At 34.6% G+C, this 24202-nt stretch overlaps 1 protein-coding gene across 1 annotated transcript in view; it reads left to right on the forward strand.

Annotated features, from left to right (window-relative positions):
• The window catches only part of cdh23 (cadherin-related 23), a 274516-nt gene that overhangs the window by 60912 nt on the left and 189402 nt on the right, over positions 1-24202 (forward strand). Inside the window, exons 4-6 of the mRNA XM_058795349.1 lie at positions 10882-11024; positions 11130-11177; positions 12031-12123. Coding sequence (XP_058651332.1) covers positions 10882-11024; positions 11130-11177; positions 12031-12123 — 284 coding nt within the window. The remainder of the gene's footprint in view (positions 1-10881; positions 11025-11129; positions 11178-12030; positions 12124-24202) is intronic.

Consider the following 24202-nt stretch of genomic DNA (forward strand, 5'->3'; position numbering starts at 1 on the left):
TTTTTGGGTAAACTATCCCTTTAAATCAACTTTGATTATTGGAAATAATCACATTATTGGTGCACATGTAAATGTAGTCACTGACTGGTTTCATGCATTATATAATACCAGTAAACATTTAGGGCCAGTTTTACTAAACAGGGCAAATTAGCGCGAGAGCGCAATTCTAAAACAGCGCCGATGGAAGGGGACATTTCTGCAGGCGATTTACTGCAGACGCAACATCTCATTTACATATCGACCAACGCAATATAACAAGTGCAGCACAAATTAGCGTAGTCGCAAATAAAGAAATAAAGAAGCCACAGTACGTTGAAAAGAACCGGAGGCCAAAAAATGAAGGTTTGCAAGAAGTTTTGATAGACCTGGTATTGCGTGACTCCTAGTTGGGTGTTCCAAGTCGACTTTTATTTCCTGAAGCAAATTAAAAATAACATGGTTTGGCAAACAATATGTTTGGACAATGTGTTCTTCTTGCTTTCTAAATAAATTAATACATGTGGAAAAAATCCTCTCCCTTCTACCACACGCTGTCTGTTCTCTGCAACAATAATTGCAGCCATTTCAAGTGCAAAATAGTTTAAGATGTGCTTTATTTGGGCATTAAATAATGGTGCAAATACCAGTAATTTGATGAGCGCAAATGTTAGTAAAACGCGCTGCGTGATTCATTGGAATACTCTCCTCCAATAAATGTTGCGTCTGAAAGGGAAACTCCTAGAAATACATATTCAATAAGGTCAGGCGCAAAAATAACTGTGTCTGCGCCTTTTCAGTGCTAATTCTTGACTGCACGTCTTTAGTAAAACCCGACGGTAATATTTTAACGCCAAAAGACGGTTTGTACTGGCGCAAGCTGTTAGTAAAACTGGCCCTATCTATGTAAATGTAAATTATATAAATTTTACCTTTTTTCAATTTGTTAAAGTTAATAACTTATAATTTTATATAAATATCTAAATGTTTATACTGAATATTTACTATGTAGTAAATATTTAGTATAAACATTTATATATATATAAGAAAAAATATATTTTTGCATTAATTTATGTATTTATTCATTCAGTTTTACAGCGTAGGTTTACTTTTAATTTACTTGGCAATTCTTGTGTGTGAACTTTTAAGAGACTGATGGAAATTTGTGTTACACTTGAATAATTTTGGGACAAATTTTCAGTAGCCATTTTCTAGCAATTTGCTTTGTCATGTTGCTACTTGTGTGAATAGACTTCCAAATGAATATTTGGCAAAATCCTTCCACCACTTCATTTACTTCCTAAAATTAATTGGATCCGGAAGGGGAAATTTAAAGCTCAAGTCAAGTCCCCACTTCTGTTGCTGACAGCAAGCGAAAGCTGTTTTACTATTTTTCATTGTGGAGCTTTTGTTTTAGCAATGTTTTTGGATGATTATAATTTCCCTGTCTAGGACTTAACCCTGTGTTTTTGTACTGGTGTGATTTGACACAGTCTTTATCAGTAGTGTTTGATAGCTCTCCCGAGGGACTGACCCAGCGTGCTCTCTGGAGCTTTATCCATGGAAATGAGCCGTCTGGATGTGCTCGAATGTGCCTTTGTGGAACACACACACACACTCACGCAGAGAGAGAGACAGGCTCTTGGTATGTAAATGTGCTGACTAGGGCTGGAAGGTATGACAGTACATAGAAATGTGTCATATAGTGATTCTGCTTTACCATTTATACCATGGTATATCCAGACAGTAGGGTCTGGCAAAATTCAGAATTGAAGAATTAGCTTTTAATTCATGAGTATGGATTTGACTTGAATTGGCCATGCCTCACAGGAAGTGAAATTGGAATTTGAATAGAAATTCAAAGTCGGAAAATTACTTAAAATACAATAAATTTAGCAAGTAGTGGCATTCAGGGAAATTAAGTGTTCTTGCACCCTGAGCTGAGCTGAAATGTATTAAATACAGAAAATTCTATATAATCCTAAATAGTCCTATAAAACCTTCAGACATTTTCCCATCATTCAAAAGGTTAAAAAACTTCCTACAATTACATCTATTGCCATTATATGAATTTATTTAAAGTTCAGTTCATTTTAATACTACTTCCTTATCTTCTATATACATATTAAATATTTAAATAATTAAATATATTTAGACTATTGTTGTTGTTGTTGTTATGTTTAATCATTCATTCAAAATTTTGACCGATACAAAAGATTTATATTTAAAATATTTTTTTCAATCAATGAAAAAAGTATCACAGTTTCCACAAAATTATTAAGCACATATTATTATTAAATGTTTATTGAGCATCAAAATAGCATATTAGACTGACTGGAATAATGACTGCTGAAAATTCAGCTTTGTGTCACTTATATTGCATGTTAAAATAAAATAATAAAATAAAATAAAATAATTTGTAATAATATTTCACAATATTACTGTTCTTAATTTGAGCATGAGAGACTCCTTTCTCAAATTTAAAATCTTAAAACCTACCCCAAACTTTTGATGGTGTGTGTATAGTATACATACAATTTGTTTAATTAAAATAATTGTTTTACCCAATATTTTGGGTTGTTATATGTCTAATAGTGTTAGTTTGTTCCATGTGCAGTTGCTGCTTTTGTAGAGGGTTTGAAGAAAGGCAGCTCACTAAGTTGAGGAACAGAGTGTGTGTGTGTGTGTGTGTGTGTGTGTATGAGAGAAACTCCTGATGTGAATGGACCCTCACAGGGATCAGACCCACTCTGACATTTAAAGTCATTTATGGTTGGGGCACAGCGAGTCACTGAAGGGGGTTTGGTCAGATTAGATTATGTTGACTCCTCAGGGGTCTATCAAACGGGATAAACTCGGGATTGCAGGTCAAATTATGCATGGAAATACACTCACATAAAACATGAGCAGAAACAGATTTGCACAGATCACCCCGAGAGAGACCTAACATCGCCTGGATTCAACACTGAAACCAACTCCATTCAAATCAATCATTTATGCTGCTTACACCTTTTCTCCCCTACAAATGCAGCTCATGGTATTTACCTCCTCCCTGAACACGTTAGGGAGGGTACCATAACTCATGCTCTGGGGGGGACTAACCTTTTTCAATAGCCCATAAACAAATTAGGGCTCCTGTGCTTCAGTGCCTGTGCTCATTAGTGGAGAGGAAACTCAGGCGTTAAGACATTACGGGCACACGGATGAAGAACAGCTTTAGACGGAGATTATGACACAAAGCCAATTAACAGCCTCTTTGATTTACAGTTCAGCCCTATTAATGAAACACCCGCCATTAACACAATGGGTAATGAATTCGAGGCTGTGAATCATGTATCAGAGTCGCAGTCGTGGAACATGTGCGGTTTATCGCCTGCGTGCGAGACGGCGCTTTCGACGGGGCAAAGACTGATGATATCTGCGTGATTGTACGCGGGACTAAGTGACAATGAGATAACGTAATAGAGCGCTTTCCGCTTTAACTGTGCTCTTCATGTCGCTGTCTTATTATTAATCATGCTGGGCAATAATATAATAGATTAAAAATTAGTTTTTTTTTTTCCTTGGGTGAGTAGTTTAGATTTTTTTTTTTACTGCTCTGTCGACATTTTCACTGGCACTGAGGTTTAGATTTTTTTTTAATCAATTGTCAGAAGCAAAGTATTCTTTATTATTAAACATTAAGATTTCTTTTTAGAAGAATGGCAAATTTGTAACAAATACGCTCAAAAGTTTTCAAAAGAAGTCTCTTATGCTCAAAACACAGAAAAAACAGTAATATTTATATTTCTTTATTATTATTCTTTATTTATATTATTTATATTGTCTGTATTTTTCTGTATTTTTCTATTTTAATATATTTTACAATGCAGTTTATTCCTGTGAATTTTCAGCAGGCATTACTCCAGTCTTCAGTGTCACATGATCCTTCAGAAGCCATTCTAATATATATATATATATATATATATATATATATATATATATATATATATATAAATGTTTTAGGATTCATTTGAAATTAAAATATTTTGTTACTTTATGATCACTTTTGCATCAAAAAAAAACCAACAACAATAAAAAAAAACTTTTGAATGTATCTTCAGATTTTAAAAAATCCCCCAACTCCCACAATTTTACTCAGATGTCAGGATACTCCTGATTTCTTTTATTAAGTGTTGGTAGATGTTAAATATTAGTGTCAAATGGAAATCTTTGCATTACATCTTATCGTTTTTCAATGTCTCACACCAAGTGTTGCATTTTAAGATTGGATGTCAAGTTAAAAATAGTTTTAGTTTTTAAAAATGTGTTTCAAGACCCCTGCGTTTTGTTACATTCTATTATTTTTTGAAAAACAGTAATGTGTCCTGGTGGTGTTAAATGTAACACTGCCCAACTGGATGCGTAACACTATCAACTGACCCAAAACTTTCTCACACTGACCCTGAATAATTTACCAATTTTTTATATGAATTAATTATTGATGTTATTGCTCAGACATTGCTCTTTCAGAGCTCATGAGACTTAATGAAGTTATCTGTGTTGCATTCATACATTTTCTCTCAGGTGTTTCTTCTAAAATTCCTTCTTGGAATAATAATAATAAGAAAATAAAAAACAATAAAATGAATGTGTTTAGCATAGTTTAGATCATTTGGTCTTCAGACTAGATGTATTGAGATACGTGACCTTTAATTGCAGACTATGTTTTCTCCATTTTCTCTCCTTTTATTGTCATCACTGTCTAGGAGAAACTTGTTCTCAAATATATTTCTCTGAAGTGTGTGTGTGTTTGTTTGTGTGTATGTCTCTGTATTGCAGTACAACATTACAGTTGAGATGATAGTAATAAAGTTGGCGGTGTGATGGTGGAGTGGTGACCCCAGGCCCCTGTGGGCCCCCAAAGGAGCTTTTGTGTAGTCACAGGGGCTGAAAGTCTATTGATCTACCCAGGGATGGATGCCCTCTCTGAGCTGATTTACTGGCCCCGGCGGCCTCCTCTCCAACAGACCAGGAGCTACATAAAACACTTGACTGCCAGCATCTCTACACAATCACATCTCATACTCGCCCTCTCTCTATTTTTCATTCTCCTTCTGTTTTTTTCTTGTTTTTTTTTACCCACGCACACATGCTACCCACCTATACATGTCTTCCATTGGAATCTGGAAGTTTCCATTAATGTGTATTTCATTCATGTACTGGTATCATAGTACAGTAATACTGCATTGGAGAACCAGGTAAAACACCTTGATATACAGTATGAATCTGGTAATCATTCAGCACCATAGAATATGCCATTCAAAAGTTAGAAATTTTTAAGAATATTTTAAATGTTTTTGAAAGTAGTCTCATTCTAATATGCTGATTTGTTGCTTGAGAAACCTTTCTTATTATTATCAGAGGTAAAATGTTTTTGCTACTTAACATTTTTGTGGAAACCATAATACATATACTTTTCAAAAGTTTGGGGGTAGTGAGATAAAAAAAAAAAAAAGAAAAGTAAATTAGTTATTTATGAAGCACGGATACATCAAAAGTGACAGTAAAAACATTTACAATGTTACAAAAGACTTATATTTCATATAAATGCTGTTCTTTTGAACTTTCCGTTCATCAAAGGATTCTAAAAAATGTATCATGTTTCAGCAAAAATATTACACCGCATAAAACGGTTTTCATCTATTAGAATAATAAGAGCCATGTTAATAATTGAGCACCGATAATAATTGAGCAGCAAATCAGCATATTAGAATGATTTCTGAAGGATAATGTGACACTGAAGAGAATACTGGAACATCACAGGATTAAATTACATATTAAAATGTAAAAACATTTTTTATTGTAATAATGTTTCACAAAATTACTGTATTTACTGAAATCTTTATATATATATATATATATATATATATATATATATATATATATATATATATATATATTGGCTTTAGATTGTTATTCAGTATCACAAGTAGCCCATATGACTCATGCACTATATTCCAAGTCTTCTGAAACCATAAAGATTATCACTGAATGACGTATCTCACACACAGCTATCGTGTGGCATCAGAACACTCAAAATATAACTCATGAGTCATATGTACTACTTTCACGGTCCTTTTTTGTCCTTTTTGGACCTCGACAGACTTTGACGGTATTTATTTTGTGTTATGGAGAAGAGCAGCTTGCACATTCTGCTGAACATCTTGCATTTTGTGTTCTGTGAAAGAAAGAATACAGATTTGAGATGACATTACATGATGATAGAAATGGCATTTTTGGGTGATCCATGCCCAAAAATTCACAAATGTTCATGTTTCTGTTTGTGTGTCATTCTAATCACCTGTGGCAGTCAGATTTAATGTTGTTTTGTTTTGGAGTATCTGTTTGTGTTGTCCGGTCAGTGTTGTGCCATCGAGATGAGTTACATTCTCTGAAATAAAACATTCTACACAGTTGCTGAGATGGGCCTGTGACTGCAACAGAGAGAGAGAGAGATAGATGAGTCCGCAGGCACATTGCTCTTGTCAGTTCTTCTCGGCTGTGTGGTGTGTTAATGTGCAGTGTATCAGTCATAAGCATAATACTGGGCTCACTGTGGCCTAAATAGCTTCATCTATCAGCCGAGCCAGAGAGAAACAGAAAGAACGTGAGTGTCACTGCTTTACACATACTTACATATAAACACACATACACACTCGTTACATACAGTACCAACACACATGCTCTGTTTCAAAACCTAGTGAGCTGCCTACATAGTGTGCTTCTGATGTTGTTCCAAATGCTATGAAGTGGGATATCATAATGCATTTCGACAACTGAAATAATCCATCGAAGATGGAGGAATAAAGTGAGAAATATAATTGAATTTAAATAATTAAAATTTAATTGAATTTAAATTAAAAATAAATAAAAATATTTAAAACACATTATAAATATGCAACATTAATACCAAAAAGTATGGTTACAATTATTTAAAATAAATACATATTTAGTATATTGTATTTTTGTGCTTAGGGTTGCAGATAACACAATTCCTTAATGCATTGCAGAAAGTGAATAAATCCATTAAACATGGATGACGAATTGAGACATGTTCAAAAATATAATTTTTCTAATAATTTTTACAAATATAAATAACAATACATTTATTATAAATGGTTAAAAATATAAATAAAATATTATAAAATATATTTGTAACCATGTATAATCATTATATTTATTTAATAGAATTGATTATATTTTTGTTTTATTTACTATAATTCATTTAAAACCAAAAAGTATGATTAAAATAGTTGAAAATTATTTTTAACTATTTATTTGTATTATGTATTTTGTGCTATACAGTGTCTTGTTGCATATAACACAATCCCATTATGCATTGCGACGATTGAAATATACGTCAAAGATGGAGGTCAAAGTGAAAAATGTTTAGTAATTCAGTTTACTGTATAGTAATATGATTATAAATATAAATAAAATATAATCATTGCATTTAGTTAGTATAATTTACTGTTTTATATTTTATTTAGCCTATTATAATTCATGGAATACCAAAAAGTACGGTTAAAAATATTATCGGAAGAATTAGAAACAAAACAGTATTTCTTTGTGTTATGTGTTTTTGTGCTTTATTAGATTATCATGTTGTTAGCTTAGCGATATGCCAATGCCAAATGCTCCTAAAATCATTTGGCAAGGCAGCTCATTAGGTTTTGAAACAGAGCCACAGTTCGTCTTGCAGATTGACATTTACACACATTTTAGTTTCCTCTGAACACATCCCACAATCCCTTTGTGCACAGACACACATCACTGACCCAGAACAGCTATTTGTTACTCAGCATTCCCTCTCCTGACCACACACGATGGATTCTTCCATCTCTAAAAACAGGAGAAAATAGAGGGGGAAGTCTTGATTATTAACGAGTGTAACGTAAAACGCTTAATTTGCACCGTCTTCAACCAAATTATAACTCACACTGAAAGTATCAGAATTTGCATAAATCTCATTATAAACAGAGAGCGCAGTTCATAAATCCTCCCATTAATTAGAGGTGTTTTCACCTCCCTTTCACACAGCATTGTGTATTAATAAACATTGTATGTGCATGTGGTTTAACTTATTGACCTTTGTAGTTGCTGGGTGTGTCTGGATATGAAAGAGCTACTTGTATAGTTTCGTTTGATATATCTCATGTGTGACTTGATTGCTATTGGACTTTATGCATACATTTTTGCATTTGGCAGAGGTTTTATCCAAAGTTGCTTTTAAAGCATGCATTTTGTCCCTGGGAACTGAACCCAAGGCCTTGGTGTTGCTAGCACCATATGTACAGTATGTGAGTGCTTTTGTATTCACGAGTCTGAATCTGAGTCTGTGTGTGTGTTTATGGCTGTGGAAGGGATTGGGCCTGATCTGTTTGTTGGTCTTTCTCATTAATGTAGGATTTGCAGCATTAGGCGTCTGGCGCCGTCAGCAGAACTAAAGCTGGAATGAGTCAGGGACCCCCTCGCCAGGTGTCTTCATAAACACACACCTGTTACCAGACACACACAGACTCCATGTTGTGTGATGTATAATGAGCTTAGAGGATGTCTTTGTTAGTTTGGCTGTATTGTAGCAGGTTTTGGGATATCGAGACTGTTTGAGAGGAGGAATGAGAGAATAAAGAGGTGAAAAACCTAATTTAAAGGGGTTATTTTGTTTAGATTTTGATTAATGAGACGAAGAAAGAATGAAATATTAAAATAACTGCGTCTCAAGGTCATAACTTTGCATCAGATTAAAATATCTGGAGGAAGTCTTACTTAAAGTAGCAGTTCTTTTCTGCCATTATTTAATCACCCTCACTTGTTTCAATCTTTTAAGATTTTTTTTTCTTCTATTGAAACCCATGTGAGATGAGGTGCAATTTAAAGCCTGAAATATATTATACATCTTTTACCTAGTACTGTATTTTGCCCTGATTTGCACAAATTGGGCTTTTTAGTTTATTTTATATGCATATATATATGTCTCATATTTATCAATGTCCATTAATGACGTAATTTCCACTTGCAATGTTTGTATCCACTTGTATAACTATATCTTAAATTACATTACCAAATTGGAAAATATTTTCTGAAAACAAGGATGGATATCTCATGCAGTTTATCTTCTCAAGTAAATTTATGTTGTTTTAAAGTCCGGCCCAGACTGCATGATTTTGGCATGATCTGCTTGATTTAGGATGTTGTGGGGATTCATGAACAACAATGGGCTTCAGGATGCAAGATTCAAATTGTTTCATCTCGTCTGGTGGACATCAACTGATCCCACGTCTGCAATGCCCATTGTCATTTACAAATCCCCACAACACCTACATCAAGCAGATCGTGCCAAAATTTGGCAAAAATCGTGGAGTCTGAACTGGGTTTAGCACGTTTAATTTTTTCCGGTCGTCCTTGAAGAGTTCTGTCACATCTGTGACACTTGCTTGCTCACGACACAACAAGATTTTAGAAGTCAAAATCGCATAATCTGACACAGCGACTGTCGTAACCGACAAAAAAAAAATCGTGTAGTCTGAACCGGGCTTAAGTGTGACGTTTTACTAGAAAAAAAAAAGTTACACATTTTTTTTTTTCTCTGAAAAGTTTCTAAAGTTTGTAATGAGCTTAGGAGTTGATGCTAGTTACTGAAAGTCAGATTTTGGGCAGTCAGAGTCGACAGATTTCAAAGAAAATCATAGTGTTTAATAGGCACAGATTCCAATTTTTTTTAGCTACAGACTATAATTTCATTTAGCCAGAGGAAATCAAACATGTTTAATTTTTTGAGTCAATTTTAGATTGCATATTGTTTTCATTTATCATGCATCTGCTGTGGGTTTTTTTTGTGTTTGGAATGACTTAAAATTGGCTTCTACTTTACAAACACTCACATATACACACGTTCACACTCTCATGAACACACAGTCTCTGTTTTAGCTGCCTGCATAGTATGCTTCTAATGCTAATGACTCTTCCGAATACTAAGTAGGGTGATTATTTTGCCTTCTGTTGCCTTCTGAACAAATTACTTGCAGATAATGCACGTTTATAAGTATAAAATGCAATAAAAATAAAACACCATTTAAAAAAATATATTTATTTAACATAAATATAATTTATTTAATACGAGAAAGTATGGTTAAAATCGTTAAGAATAATAATAAAAAATAATTTTCTGGTGATCCAGAGATGTTTAGTGTATGCCAAAACTATTCAGATTTTAAATGCTGTATAGTCCAGCCTTAATTTTAGCTTTCAAACTCCTGTCAAACAAACTCACTTCACTGCTTCCGGCAGAAGTTCAAAACAAAACAAAACACAAGTCACAGTGTTCACACTCTTGCCAACCTACAAATAGCTTATAGTTGTCTCTGCATATTAAACTGGGACATTTTAAAAGTATCAGAAAAATTACACACTTCACCTTTTAATGTGACTCATCCTTTGTGGCCTCCTGCGCTGCTGGATATATTTACACCTAAGCTGGGCTGTTTAGTTTACTTTATATGTGTAAATGTGTTTCACATTTACCAGCATATTTACCTTTAATGAGGTCATATCCACCTGCAATGTTTGTATCCAGCTGTACAACTATATCTTATATTACCTAGTTAGCAAATATTAGAAAACAAGACAAAAGTACATATTAAAAAAAAAAATGTCTGTTTTGTCTGAAATGTTGCAAAAGTTTGTGATGAGCTGTTTCATAGTAGCGTAGTTGCAATAAATACTTTTTTCTTCTTCTTCTTTTTTTTTTAGCTCCGAAAGACTTTATACTTTCAAAGAGCAACAAGTCTTTTGTGTCAAAACTTTTCATGACCACTTTAAGATGTAATGTTGTCTGAAATATCGCCCATTGTGTGTGTTCAGGTACATCCATTACTCAGCTGCAGGCGGTCGACCCGGACGGTGAGCCGTTGATTTTCGGTGTGGTCGGGGAAGAGGCCATGCGGTACTTCGCTGTGCAGGAGACGACTGGGGTTGTGTGGCTGAGACAGCCGCTCGACAGGGAGGTGCGGAAAACCATGAGCAAATGGTGAAAGAATTGAATGACTGTCCAGCTGGAGCTGATGCTAGTGATTTAATGCTGCTGTTTGTTTGTCTGTTTGTGTCTTCAGACCAAGTCAGAGATGCAGGTGGAGTTCTCAGTCAGTGACAGTCAAGGGGTGAGTTAGAGATCATCGATCTATCCATTTGTCCCATCCATCTGTCTCTAAGCTCTGTGTTTTTAAACTTTCCATTACCGTTTAAAAGTTTGAGGCCTGTACAGATTTTTTTGTAAAGAAATGAATACTTATATTCAGCAAGGATGCATTTAATTTTTCAAAAGTGGACAGTAAATATATTTATAATGTTACAGAAGAATTAGATTAAAAAAAATGATGTTCACTTAAACTTTCTATTCATTAAATAATCATGAAAAAAGTTTAAGTTTCCACAAAAATATTAAGCAGAACAACTGTTTTCAACATTGATAATAATTACAAAAAATAATTTCAAATAAATGCAGCTCTTTTGAACTTTCCTTCAAAAAAGCAAATCAAATAATAATATCAAAGATATTCCACAAGGCTAAGTGAAGCACTGCCAACAATGATAATAATAAGAAATGTTCCTTTAGCACCATATCAGCATTTTAGAATGATGAATCATGTCCCGTTGAGTAATGGCTAAATACAGCTTAGCATTACAGGAATAAATTACTTTTTAAAATATTTTCAAATGTATTTTTTTTTTATTGTAATAATATTTCTCAATGTTACTGTTTTTACTATATTTTGATCAAATAAATGCAGCCTTGGTGTGCATAAGGGACTTTTACTGACTCCAGACTTTTTAATGGTTGTGTAATTTCTTATTTAAAACCATTATTTTATTTTATAGTTTTAACTTTTCTAGTTTTAATTATAAACTAACTAATCTTTTTAATCTATGAAATCCAATGTAGAATTAGCAGAAAGTTATTTGTTATTTGATTTAATTGTATGCATTTTTTATTTTTATTTAAATGCTTTTTAGGTCGTCAAGAATACAGTGAACATTCAGATCGGAGATGTAAATGACAATGCACCATCATTTCTCAACCAGCCTTATGCTGTTCAAATACCAGAGGTAATGTATAACAATTCAATTCTCAAAATAAACTTGCAGTGGCATTCACATCCTATTTTGCTTCTATAATGTGATTTATCTTCTCTATACTGTAATATCCTGTTTGATTTTATTTTATTTTTATATGTTGTTTAATTTTGAAGTTGTTTTATTTCAGTTTATTTTTTTGATTTTAAAACAGTTTATATATTTCAAAATAAATATTTTATTTAGTTGTTTTAATTAATTAATTTTTTATTTTATTTAACTATTTTCTTGAAACAATGAACTGTACACCAATGATTTCATGATGTCTTATGATAGGACTTATTCAAAGTTTGAGTTGCAAATATGTTTGGAATGCGGAGAATGTTTTTGAACTCTGTTTATTTCTATAGATCTCTTTCTTTTTTGTCATATTCACCAACCCCGACTGAAATCAACAGACTCCCCCCTTCTCTCACTCTCCTCTGCTCTGTCTATCAGCACTCTTCCAACTTCAACTTATCCCTCTCTCCTTTTCCCATCATCCGTCTGGCCCGTCCCCTTCTAATCCCTGACATGAGGTAATTTGGTAGAGTAAAGTAGACATATCTCTCTCTCTCTCCACAGCACACACACACACACACCTCAGCTGATGTTTATATTGTGTGTCTATATACATCCCACACTCCTCCCCACAGCAAATCTTCAAAGCCACAGTTCTTTTTTTTTCTCTTTTCAATCTGTCATTCTGAGTAAATAAAAGTAGGGTGAGAGTGAGCGAGTGTGAGCGAGAGAGCTGTATTTAGCTGATGTTGTTTACTGAGGCTTGATGATTAAGCTGTCTGCAGTTAGGAGGACAGAGGAGGACCCGCATGTTTGGCCACTTACCCATAATTCTCGCTCTTCATCAGTCCTGTGGAAAACTCAAAGAGATTTGGATTGTTCAGTGTTGAGTCTCTCTTACCTTTTAAGATCACTGAATCATCTTGTAAGTTGCAGCTTGTATCATTTCTTTTGAAACATAATATTTGAAACATTCATATTTCACCACAAAGTAATGAATATGAAGCTTATTTTAGGTTCATAAAAAAATAAAAATATATATATATATATATATATATATATATGCAGTGCATTTATTTCATTTATTGGTAATTCACATTATTCTAAATGGTGATTTTAATTTATATATTTACAGAATTGTTTTTTATTTAATCAGTATAAATACACACCACACAACATGATTTATACATATTTTACAATGCATTTAATTTATTTGTAATTCACATTATTCTACATGGTGATTTTCATTAGTGTCTTAAAGTAGCAATTTAATTTATTCAGCATTAATAAACACCATGCAGCAAATTTAACCATAATCATTATGGTCCAACAGAGAAACAGAATATCCAAATAATGTAATTATTTACAAACATACAAACATACATGTCAGAAAATTACTTAAACTTTAAGCCATGTCCAAAAGAGATGGGTCAGACAGGTCAGTCATTTTATCTGAGGTGAATAATAAGCAGGAAATGCTTTGACCAGCTTGGTGAAATTTGTCTGTATGTTCATAGAACACTTGCATTTTGCTACTAGAACAAAAAAGCACCATAAAAGGGATCATATATTCTGTATAAATATATTCACCCCAACCACCTTTTCCTGTTTAAGTCTGTCTGTTTCTGTATTTTGATGCCCTCATTACCTCCGCTGACCTCTCTTGGCATGTGAAAACACACCGTGGCATCACTCCATCAATCTGTCACTCAAACTGTATTCCACCAATCAGGGATTATCCTGACATCACTGCTCAGAGTGGGAGGTGAGGAATAGTGTAAGATGGTAGGAAGAGCTGGAAACACTTGAATGAAAAAGAGGATTTTTTTTTTCCCCCCAGGAAAGGTTAAAGACGATAACAGCTTTAATTTCTGTATTAAGGTGTTTTTAAAGGGATACTCCACCCCAAAATGAAAATTTTGTCATTAATCACTTACCCCCATGTCGTTCCAAACCCGTAAAAGCTTTGTTCGTCTTCGGAATACAATTTAAGATATTTTAGATGAAAACCGGGAGGCTTGTGACTGTCCCATTGACTGCATAGTAAATTGCACTGTCAAGTAGGGTTGGGCCGATAGACGATGCCATCGTCCATCGCTGATGGCTGATAGACTTTGCGATGTTGAACCGACATCGTGATCCCCCCACCATACCCCATGTACCCCCTGCAATCCACCGCATCCCAATACCGTGTTTGGAAAGAAAATGACGTGTACTACGGAACCCCTAAAGGGAATAAATACGAGATGGGAGGAAAATACATATTTCAATACTTTTAATTATACTGTATTGTATATAATTATACTACAGTAATTATGCTGTATTGTATATAATTGCGGGCATCAGGGAGCCGCTATTATGCCTGGCATTGAAACTGCTTTAGAATGCATGATTGCTTTTTAGTTTCACTTTCACTTTCGAGATTCGTTATGTGTTTCCCGTGTCTTTCTGAATATGGATTCATGCTTCGGGCACACCCCCTTTAAGCAATTGTTTTTGTATCTTTTTTTGAGCCAATCAGAAAACAAGAAGCAAAAATGTACGATATTACCTTTTTAAAGTTGCTTTAAGAAGAAATCTTTCAAGAACATCAATGAAATTAAAATATTTATTCATGTAGAACATTTCTAGAATGATTTGTGAATAGGTTGAGTATCATAGCAGGCTGCAGCAAAGAACTGTGTGTGAATGGGCTTGTAATTGGCAGTGTAATTTGTTGGGCAGTAACTGTGGGAGGTTTCTTATGGAAGGAAAGCAGGTGAACAGGATTGCATCTGACAGTTATAAAGCTGCTTAAATTTACAGTCGTGTGTGTGTGTGTATGTAAGCATGCAGTTGTGTGTGTCAGTGTTTACTGCACTGTTATTCTGCAATGGCACTCCACAGCTGCTGAATCTACAGCACTATAGCAAGAGAATTCTATTGTGTGAGAGTCTGATTTAAATGTGATGAGGAAAGACACTGGTTGTATGTTATTGAGATCTGAGTTAAGAATGGCTTGCAATCCTATTCAGTTTGTTGAATTCAATTTATGTGCATATACACTACTGCTTTTTAAAAATAAATTAAAATGTATTCATTAAAGATGCATTACATTGATCAGAAGTGAACAGTAAAGATATTTATTTCTATTTTAAATAAATAATGCTCATTTAAACTTTGTATTTATCAAGTAATCCTGAAAAAAATGTATTAGTTTCCACAAAAATGTTAAGCACGCAACTGTTTTCATCACTGATAAGAAATGTTTCTTGAGCATCAAAGCAATGTATTAGAATGATGTCTAAAGAATAATGTGACACTGAAGACTGATTCGGTTTTGTTATTTGCTACAATATTACTGTTTTTGCTGTATTTTTGATCAAATTAATTCAGCCTTTGTAAGCATAAAATACTTCTTTTAAAAACACCAAAAAGATGGACTAAAATCAGCAAGCATTTAATGACAGCATATATTTTTATCAAATTAAAATATGTTTTATGGCTGTTAAATATATTGATAGTATTGAAACTACATATTTTAGAAGAAACATATTTTTTTGAATTTTCTATTAGGGAATAAAATTAAGTAATTTTATTGTTTTCCAAAAGAAAAACCCCTTCTGACTACTAAATTTTGAATATTTTGCCAACCCTGAAGCGTGAGGGTGATTGTATATGCTGAAGAGTGACCTATTCCTTTAAGAAATCGATTTGCTATAAGCGTAGTGTAATATGAAAGATGATGAACAACGCTCATTAATAGGCCACTGTGTGTCATAGACTGAACACATCACACTCTGCATGTGAGAGTGAGCAGGTGCCTGAGAGTTTATCATCACCCGAAGAGCTGCACAATGTGTGTGTCTTCATTGAAAATTTATTCACATTTATGTAAATGCAGGGCATTACACCTTGAAAGGGTGTTTCTCTGTGCAAGTGGCAGTGCCATTGTTAGAATGGGCACCTTGTATTGTGTAAGACACAGAATACAGAATGATTTCTCTTTGCATATACTGTACATTGCAAAAAGTGAGTTTTTGGTTTTGGCCTATATTTTATACATTTAGCAGAGCTTTTATGCAAAGTGACATGCATGACACTGAAAGATTTGTATGAACGTACTGTTGTTGTTGTGAGTGTTTATAGTGGAATCACTCTGGTATTAGATTGACTGGCAGATTTTTGGCTTTAGTTCACACAAATTTGAACTTATTGGCACTTGTTCATGTGCAGAAACACGTAAACACACTTGGCATTTGCAGTTTGACTTCAGAGAGAGTTGAGATCCTCTGTGGCGGTGAGCAGCATGTCGGTATGTTTTTGTGTGGTGTTGATATAGAGTAACACATGGCAACACAAGAATGATAAAATACACAGATAAAGCATCACGTTCATTTGCTCTATTTTCTCATTTTATCCTATTTTTCACATCATGTTATGACTTCCAAGCTTGTACACAGAAACTTCAAAAAGGACTTGAAGGACTTGAAGGCATTGCATTCTGTTATTAATCTGCAATTAATCTGTGAATTACATGTAGTGTGCTGTACAATGCAGCCTTAGATTTTGAAAATGTGGTGTCATACACTCTTAAAAATAAAGGTGGATGCTATAGAAGAACCATTTTTGGTTCTCCAAAGATGCTTTCAGTGTGTAGTTCTTGAAGAACATTTTAATAATCTAAAGAACCTTTTTCCTCTATAAAGAACCTTTTGTGGTTGGAAAGGTTACATAGAAGTTAAAAGATCTTTATAGAACCAAAGATGCCAATAAAGAACCTTTATTTTTAACAGTTTACAAAGTAGCATGATTTAGTTACCATTTTGAACTATTTTTGTGTCAGGAGCATATTTATGTCCAAAACTGCTATATAGCTAGGCCACTCACTAGGGCTTGGATCACTGAATAACAGGAATAGGGAAAATTTGTGAACATTACGAATTTGCGATATAACAAGATGTAATCAAAGGTTGTTAGTAATAATAGAGGCCAGTGCTGCATGTCATACAGCGGCAAGCTTAATAACTGTTTTGGGGGGCAGCGTATGGTATTAATAAATATTTTGAAGGGTGAGTTCAGCCCTGTCAGAACAAAAAATATGATATTTCCAAACTGACTATTTTCACTCCCAAACCTGCCAAACATCCAGAAGACAAAGAGCGAGTGTGCCGGCTTTCAATTTACGTTAAAAAAAAAATGGAGCTGCGGGAAATGGAGATTTGTGGTGGACAGTGATGATATGGCCTCTTGATCTGTTTGAAAACTGCCTGCCAAATGTAAAGCAGCGGATGTTTAGGGAAGGGAATTGCTCTCCCCAGCCAGTCATTACGGAATTCACTGCTGGAGCGGTAAACTGGAGGCTTTATTCCCGTCACTCTCAGTGAAATCTATTACGAACACAAGCACACAGACACACACACACACACACACACACACACACACACGGAAGAGAGAGCACTTTCCCTGCATCTCTAGTGAATAAGAGAGAAGTGAAGGAAGACAGAAAGACATTCAAAGACATTCAACTATTTAGCATTTGTGTTTATACAATAGATCAGATTTGGCAACCCTGGGGCAATAATTGGCATTCAAGAGAGATCGATATTATTTATTTTATTTCTTAGTTTATTATGAAATGTCGGGAGATCAATATTACTTATTTTATTGTAGAAATGTCAAATTTCCTCATATCTGGATGTCAGATATCCTCTTGGAATGATGCACTATTATTCGGAAGTTTGGGATTGTTAGTATTTTTTAGTGTTTTGGAGTCTCTTATGCTCCCCAAGGCTGTATTTATTTAATGAAAAATGCAGAAAAACAGTAATATTGGGAAATATTATTACAATTTAAAATAACTGTTTTCTATTTGAATATATTTTCAAATGGAATAAAATGTACTCCAGTCTTCAGTGTTGCATGATTCTTCAGAAATCATTCTAATTTGCTCAAGAAACATATCTAATGATTAAACATTTGTGGTTCAACCAAAAATTGTCCTAATTTGTTCCAAACCTTTCTTTTTCTGAACACTAAGGAATATATTTTGAAGAATGTGTGTAAGCAGACATTTGATGCTCCACATTGACTTCCGTAGTATTTTTCTGTACTGTCAAAGTCAGTGAGGACCATTGACCCCGAACTTTTGAATATATAATGGATAGTGGGAGTCAAATTGAACAACATACATGGAAACCAAACCAATGCAAGTGATACAGTAATTAGTGAAAACAGTCACATCACCAGTGGCCTCTTTGATCTTTGTGGCCTTAAACTGCCATCTATCATTGAAATTTCATTTCTTTTGATTGCTTTGTCGCTGCAAATTGCTGTATATGTGATCATATTTTCTGAGTTTGGCCAAAATGATCTCAGAAGACAGCATAAATAAGCTCAACGTTCATGTTGGAATGCATCTATGATATCTAAAATGCTGCCAACATCGAGAACAGGTTGTTTGTAAGTGTTTTAAAGGTATTTGTGAGGTTTGTGTGCATTATCATGATGCTGTATGTGTGTTTCTGTCTATGTTTGTGTGTCCATGTGTGTTTTGATGGCTATTTAGTGAGATATCACAGATGCAGACTCATCTCGCTGCAGTTTAGCACACATCATTTACACTTCAGTGGCTAATACTAACAACGCCTGCGTCCTGTCCATCAAACTCTCCCTCCCTCTCTTTATGTCCTGTATCTGCTTGAGCATGAAGAGCACCTTTGATTTGTGTTTGCAGTTTTTGGAGTCTAATCTCACCTGTCATACCAGAGAGCGATAGAAAGAGTCTTCCATGCCTGTACTGCTTGAATCAACCAAACCACATTCACATTCATTCCTGTAGCACACGTGCAATGTAGATTAGTCAGAGCAGAATTATGCCGTAATCACAGGCTGCTCATTTATGTGGGAAGCAGTTCTCTTTCAAGAGTCTGATTCATTGTGCAGGAAAAGACTTTAAAGCAAAATTCCAAAAATAGTATGTTGTAATGTTTAGTATATTAGAAGTATTCATGCTGTTTTGAACAGATACGCTACCGTACAAAGGTTTGGGTTTGGTTAAGACCTTTAAGGTTTTTGAAAGAAGTCTCTGATGCACCAAGGCTGCGTTTATTTGATCAGAAATACAGTAAAAAAATATTTCAACATATTTTAAAATGCAATTTATTCCTTTGATCAAAGCTGAATTTTCAGCATCATTCCTCCAGTCTTCGGTGTCACACGATCCTTCAGAAATCATTCTAATGCTGATTTGATGCTTATAAAAAATGTATTATTATTATCAGTGTTGAAAACAGTTGGGCTAGTTAATAGCTTTGTGGAAGCCATGATAAATGTATTAGTGTTATATTATTATTATTATTATTATTCTTTAGGAAAGTTCAAAAGGGCAGCATTTATTTGAAATTATTATTTTTTTTGTAATTTTGATCAATATAATGTATCCTTGCTGAATAAAACTATTAATAAAGAAAACAAAAACAAACTTTTGAACGATAGCGTATTATACAGTGGGTTTTTAAAGCTCATTACTGATGGTGAGGTTTGGTTCAGATTAATGCTCTGGAATTATACAGCATTTGCACAAAATATAATTTGACATTTTAATCAATTCATTGTTTTCTCACTCTCTGTAAAATCAATGCACTTTTACTCAGATGGCAAACTTAATTTCTTACATTTCTGGTATTGATTGTAGATTGTATAATTCATTCTGATTTTTGACTATGATATATATACATCCAAGTGGATGCTGCACACTGGTGGTGGTTGAGGAGAGACTCCCCACATGATTGTAAAGCGCTTTGGGTGTATAGCAATACACAATAAAAGCGCTATATAAATGCATCATTCATTCATTCATTCATATATGTTGGCTGTGTGGTTTGTGATAGTTATATTTATTAGTGGATATTAGTTTCCGTGTTTGTAAATGCTTACATTTTCTAGTTCAATCACTCAGAAATGACGATTCTGTCATCATTCACTCATCCTCATGTCAATCAAAACTCGCAAGGAACAAAAGGAGACATTTTTCACGCACACAACAAAAGCATACTGCAACCACAAGCTGTCCAACTTTGAGGAAGTACAAAAAGTGTTAAAACTCATGTCATAGTTTTGCATGATATACAGCATATCATTAAGTCATTGACTGAAACTGAGTAAATGATGGTAAGTTAATCATTTACCAGATATCAGTTAATCTAGTATGTTTTTTTGTCCTACCTGTTTCTGTTTCATTCTTCCTCTCTGTGTCTGTATTTCAGTCTCTCTCTCTCTCTTTTTCCTCATATTCCCTGCTTTGATGTATAATTGAGTCCTGCACCCCATCCCTCTTTTCCTTATTCACTCTGTCTTTCCTCTCCTTTCCTGGAGATGGAGAGAGAGATAGCAGGACTGTGACTTGTGCACATGACTTACACCGATAGTCATCTATCTATCTATCTATCTATCTATCTATCTATCTATCTATCTATCTATCTATCTATCTATCTATCTATCTATCTATCTATCTATCTATCTATCTATCTATCTATCTATCATCTATCTATCATCTATCTATCCGTCCATCCATCCATCCATCCATCCAGTAAATTTACTTGATCGCTTAATGATTTACGCAAAAACAACAGAATCAAATGGAGAAGTTGTTGGTGGAAAACAACCTGGTTTTATTCTCATTCTCAGTCATAAGACCCCATCATCACTTCTCATACAAGTTCTCTTCTTCTCTCTCGCTTCATCTCTTTTATCGCTCCCTCATGCCTTGAATTGTCTTTATAAATGAGGGAAAGTTGCATTTAGTTTAGCTTGAATATTAAATGAGTCTTTGTTTGCTTTTGTTTCACTCATAAATCTTGCGTTAAATATTCAGAGTGCCTCTATCTGCTGCAAAGCTACATGGAGTGATTGCAAACGGCTGTTTGGCTTCACACACACACACACACACCTGTCCTCAGCTCTATATAATCATAATGTTAGATAATATGAGAGCATTAGTATCTATCTGTTCTCACCGCAGCTATAATCAACTGTTTGATGTGTCAAACTGGGTGTGTGTCAGGGTTTGGCGTATGTGTGAGCGTGAGCTTGCATGTAGATGTTTGGTTGTGCATTTGAAGTGGGAATATCAATGTGTGAGTATGTGCATTTGACAAGTATGTTTATATACTGTGAAATGTATTTGATGTACAATACTGTGTGATCCTGGTGTATACTTCTTGCACTTGATTATTTGTGGTGATCATTTCTCATATCATGTTTCATCTTTATATCAATCAATTTCTCATTTGACAGTTTTTTTTATCTCCTATTCTCTTTTTATTGCTCTTTAGGTTGCTCTTTCATAGTTTGAGAGACTTAAAAAGAATTTGAAATCAATATCAAGACCATTTCTTATCTATCTATCTATCTATCCATCCATCCATCCATCCATCCATCCATCCATCCATCCATCCATCCAACATATTCCTCCAAAAATAAAATGTAAATAGATGAGACAGTTGTTGACATTCAGAAAGAGCATACAGCTGTAATACTGATTTGATGAATTCATTGAAAAATAATGGAGTTCTTACTGAAATGTTTGACTTTTGATTTCAGACTTGGAAATATTGTTCAGATTTGAGCACAATCTGAGACTTTGACACTTTTTTTTAACTTTCAGTTTGCTCTACATTTGATCTCATTATATTTAGAAACCCTACATTATTTTTTTTTCCCCTTATAAGCTTTTTGCTCAAACGTTCTCTCTTGAGGCACAAGTGAATGTGCCTTTTGTTTGGATAAATATGAATTTTTCATCCCTGACTGAAAATGACATATTGAAAGCTTTAGTCTGCTGTCAAATCGTAAATATGAGGTCACGTAAAAAAAATATACGGAAAACTTCACTGTGCTGATAACTTTGTAACAGCATAGAGTAAACATTACGATGCTACCATTTTTTTTTTATTGTTCACAGCAATAAAATCCAAAGTGGTTTATTATCAAGGGTAAAAGCAGCAGTTAAAAGTGAAGACTGGCCCTATAATTAGCGATTTTCTCCATGGCCACACTGGGTCTCCACCACAGTGAGTTTAATCAGCCGCTGATAATACGGCTCCTCCGACAGGACCCTCGTCTAATAGACAGGAAATAGACGTCACCCCAAAGAGCAGCCATAACAGATAAGCACTCCTGTTCCTCTGCTGTCCCCCGCCGATGTGAGTGTTTGAAAGGACTGCTTTATAATGCAGTAAACAAATGTTTTCTCACACACACAGCAGTCTCTCACCAACCGTGCATGTACACACTGATCAAATTAGTGATTATAGAATCAAATAAACATGCATGCACAGTTTACACACACACACACACACACACACACACATTGATAATTGCAGTGTTTTATTTTGGACAAATGCAACAGTATCAAAGAAATAAATGAAGCTGGAATGCTGTGTGTCTTTGTGCAATGCAGCTTTTGTATGATAATCAGCTCTCTGCCCATTTGCATTTAATTCTATTAAAAACACAATTCACCTGAACGAAATGGATAGAGGCTAAGAAATGAGACCAAGAGATATGAGACACACCAAATGGGGAAACAGTGTTTATGTGGTAATTTTGTATTTCTGACGGTTGATGCTTTCAAAGCTGTTTTATCGGACTGTTTGACTTTTTTCAGCCCAAAATAAAAATTGACATTATTTATTCTTCCATCCAAAACCGGATTTTCTTTTTTTGAATCATTTTGCATGCTTTCATCATGAATTTTCATTCTATTTTGCACATTTTCCTCACGCACACAATGAAAAAAATACAGTTGTCAAGCTCCACAAAAAATCTTATGAAGGTACTTCTGTCATGTAGACTACTCATAAGTTGCCATGTGAAGACACATTGCACCAGTTTTGATATCAGTGATTCAATCAAAATCTGAATATGCTGAAACATGAATGAGATTTGAAAGCTAGAGAGTAGAAATGTAGTCAGTTCCTCACACAAAACGATTTGAGATATATGTCACGAATCATATAAACCATTTTAACGTTGCTTTATGGCACTCTTTTTTGGAGCTTGACAGTGTCTGTTTTCGCTGTATGGAAAAGAGCTGAGACATTCTGCTAAAAAGTCTGCTTTTTTTCTTGGAAGAAAGAAACTGAAGGGTGAGGGTGAGTAAATCATGACAAAATTTTCATTATCATCCTTTCCCTGTCTTTTTCGTAGCATTTCTGTGGTGTGTTCGTCCCATGTGTGCGTCTGACCCTGGCTCGCTCCCGCTGAGACACAAAAAATAGGATGAATGAGAGAATGAAAGAGTTTGAATGATTGAGGCAGAGGAATGGGAGATGGAGGGTTTTTCTTTGTGGCGTCCTTGTGCTCTCACCATGAGGTACCCAAATACCATCAGTTTTTCTCTTTATGCATTTTGTTCTCTCTCTCACTCTTGCTTTTTTTTCTCTCTCGGTGTCTCTCGGCCTTCCAGGCTCTTTCTTGATTATCTTTCTTCTTAAATACACAGCACAGACCTTTGGTGACCAGTCAGCCGTGAGCTGTGTGTGTGTGGCGTGTGAGCTGATTAGATAGTGTATATTTCTTCATACACACCTCTACAGATTGAGATATACTCTATAGGGATGTGCCCGAAGCCGAATACCTTATTCGGAAAGGCATGGATAATGGCTTCAAAACGAATAACGGATTTATCCGAATAACAGAAAGAAATATTCGGCAGACACAATTAGTGCATTAGTGAGGTCTACGGTTGTTAAGATTTGTGCAATAATAATTGCTTTGATAGGGTTTGACACAGTTTCGTACAGATAACATCATGGTGATCATTGCGTTTGTCTGACGAATGTGGTCTCCTCAGCAATAAACTATTGATTTCTGCCTATTGAACTATTGAACTCCTTTTTTGATTTCTGCCTGTCAGCGCCGGCGAAGCAGTGTTGCCAGATATTGCTACAAAAGACAAACACAACCAATCTCCTGAAAAATGCACCAAATCTTGTATTTTACAAATAGGAAACAGAATCTCTAACCTCCACCTTCACCCTTCCACTTTATTGATGCCCTAATTACTTTA

The sequence above is a fragment of the Onychostoma macrolepis genome, chromosome 13 (assembly GCF_012432095.1).
Source record: "Onychostoma macrolepis isolate SWU-2019 chromosome 13, ASM1243209v1, whole genome shotgun sequence".
NCBI classification, from domain to species: domain Eukaryota; kingdom Metazoa; phylum Chordata; class Actinopteri; order Cypriniformes; family Cyprinidae; genus Onychostoma; species Onychostoma macrolepis.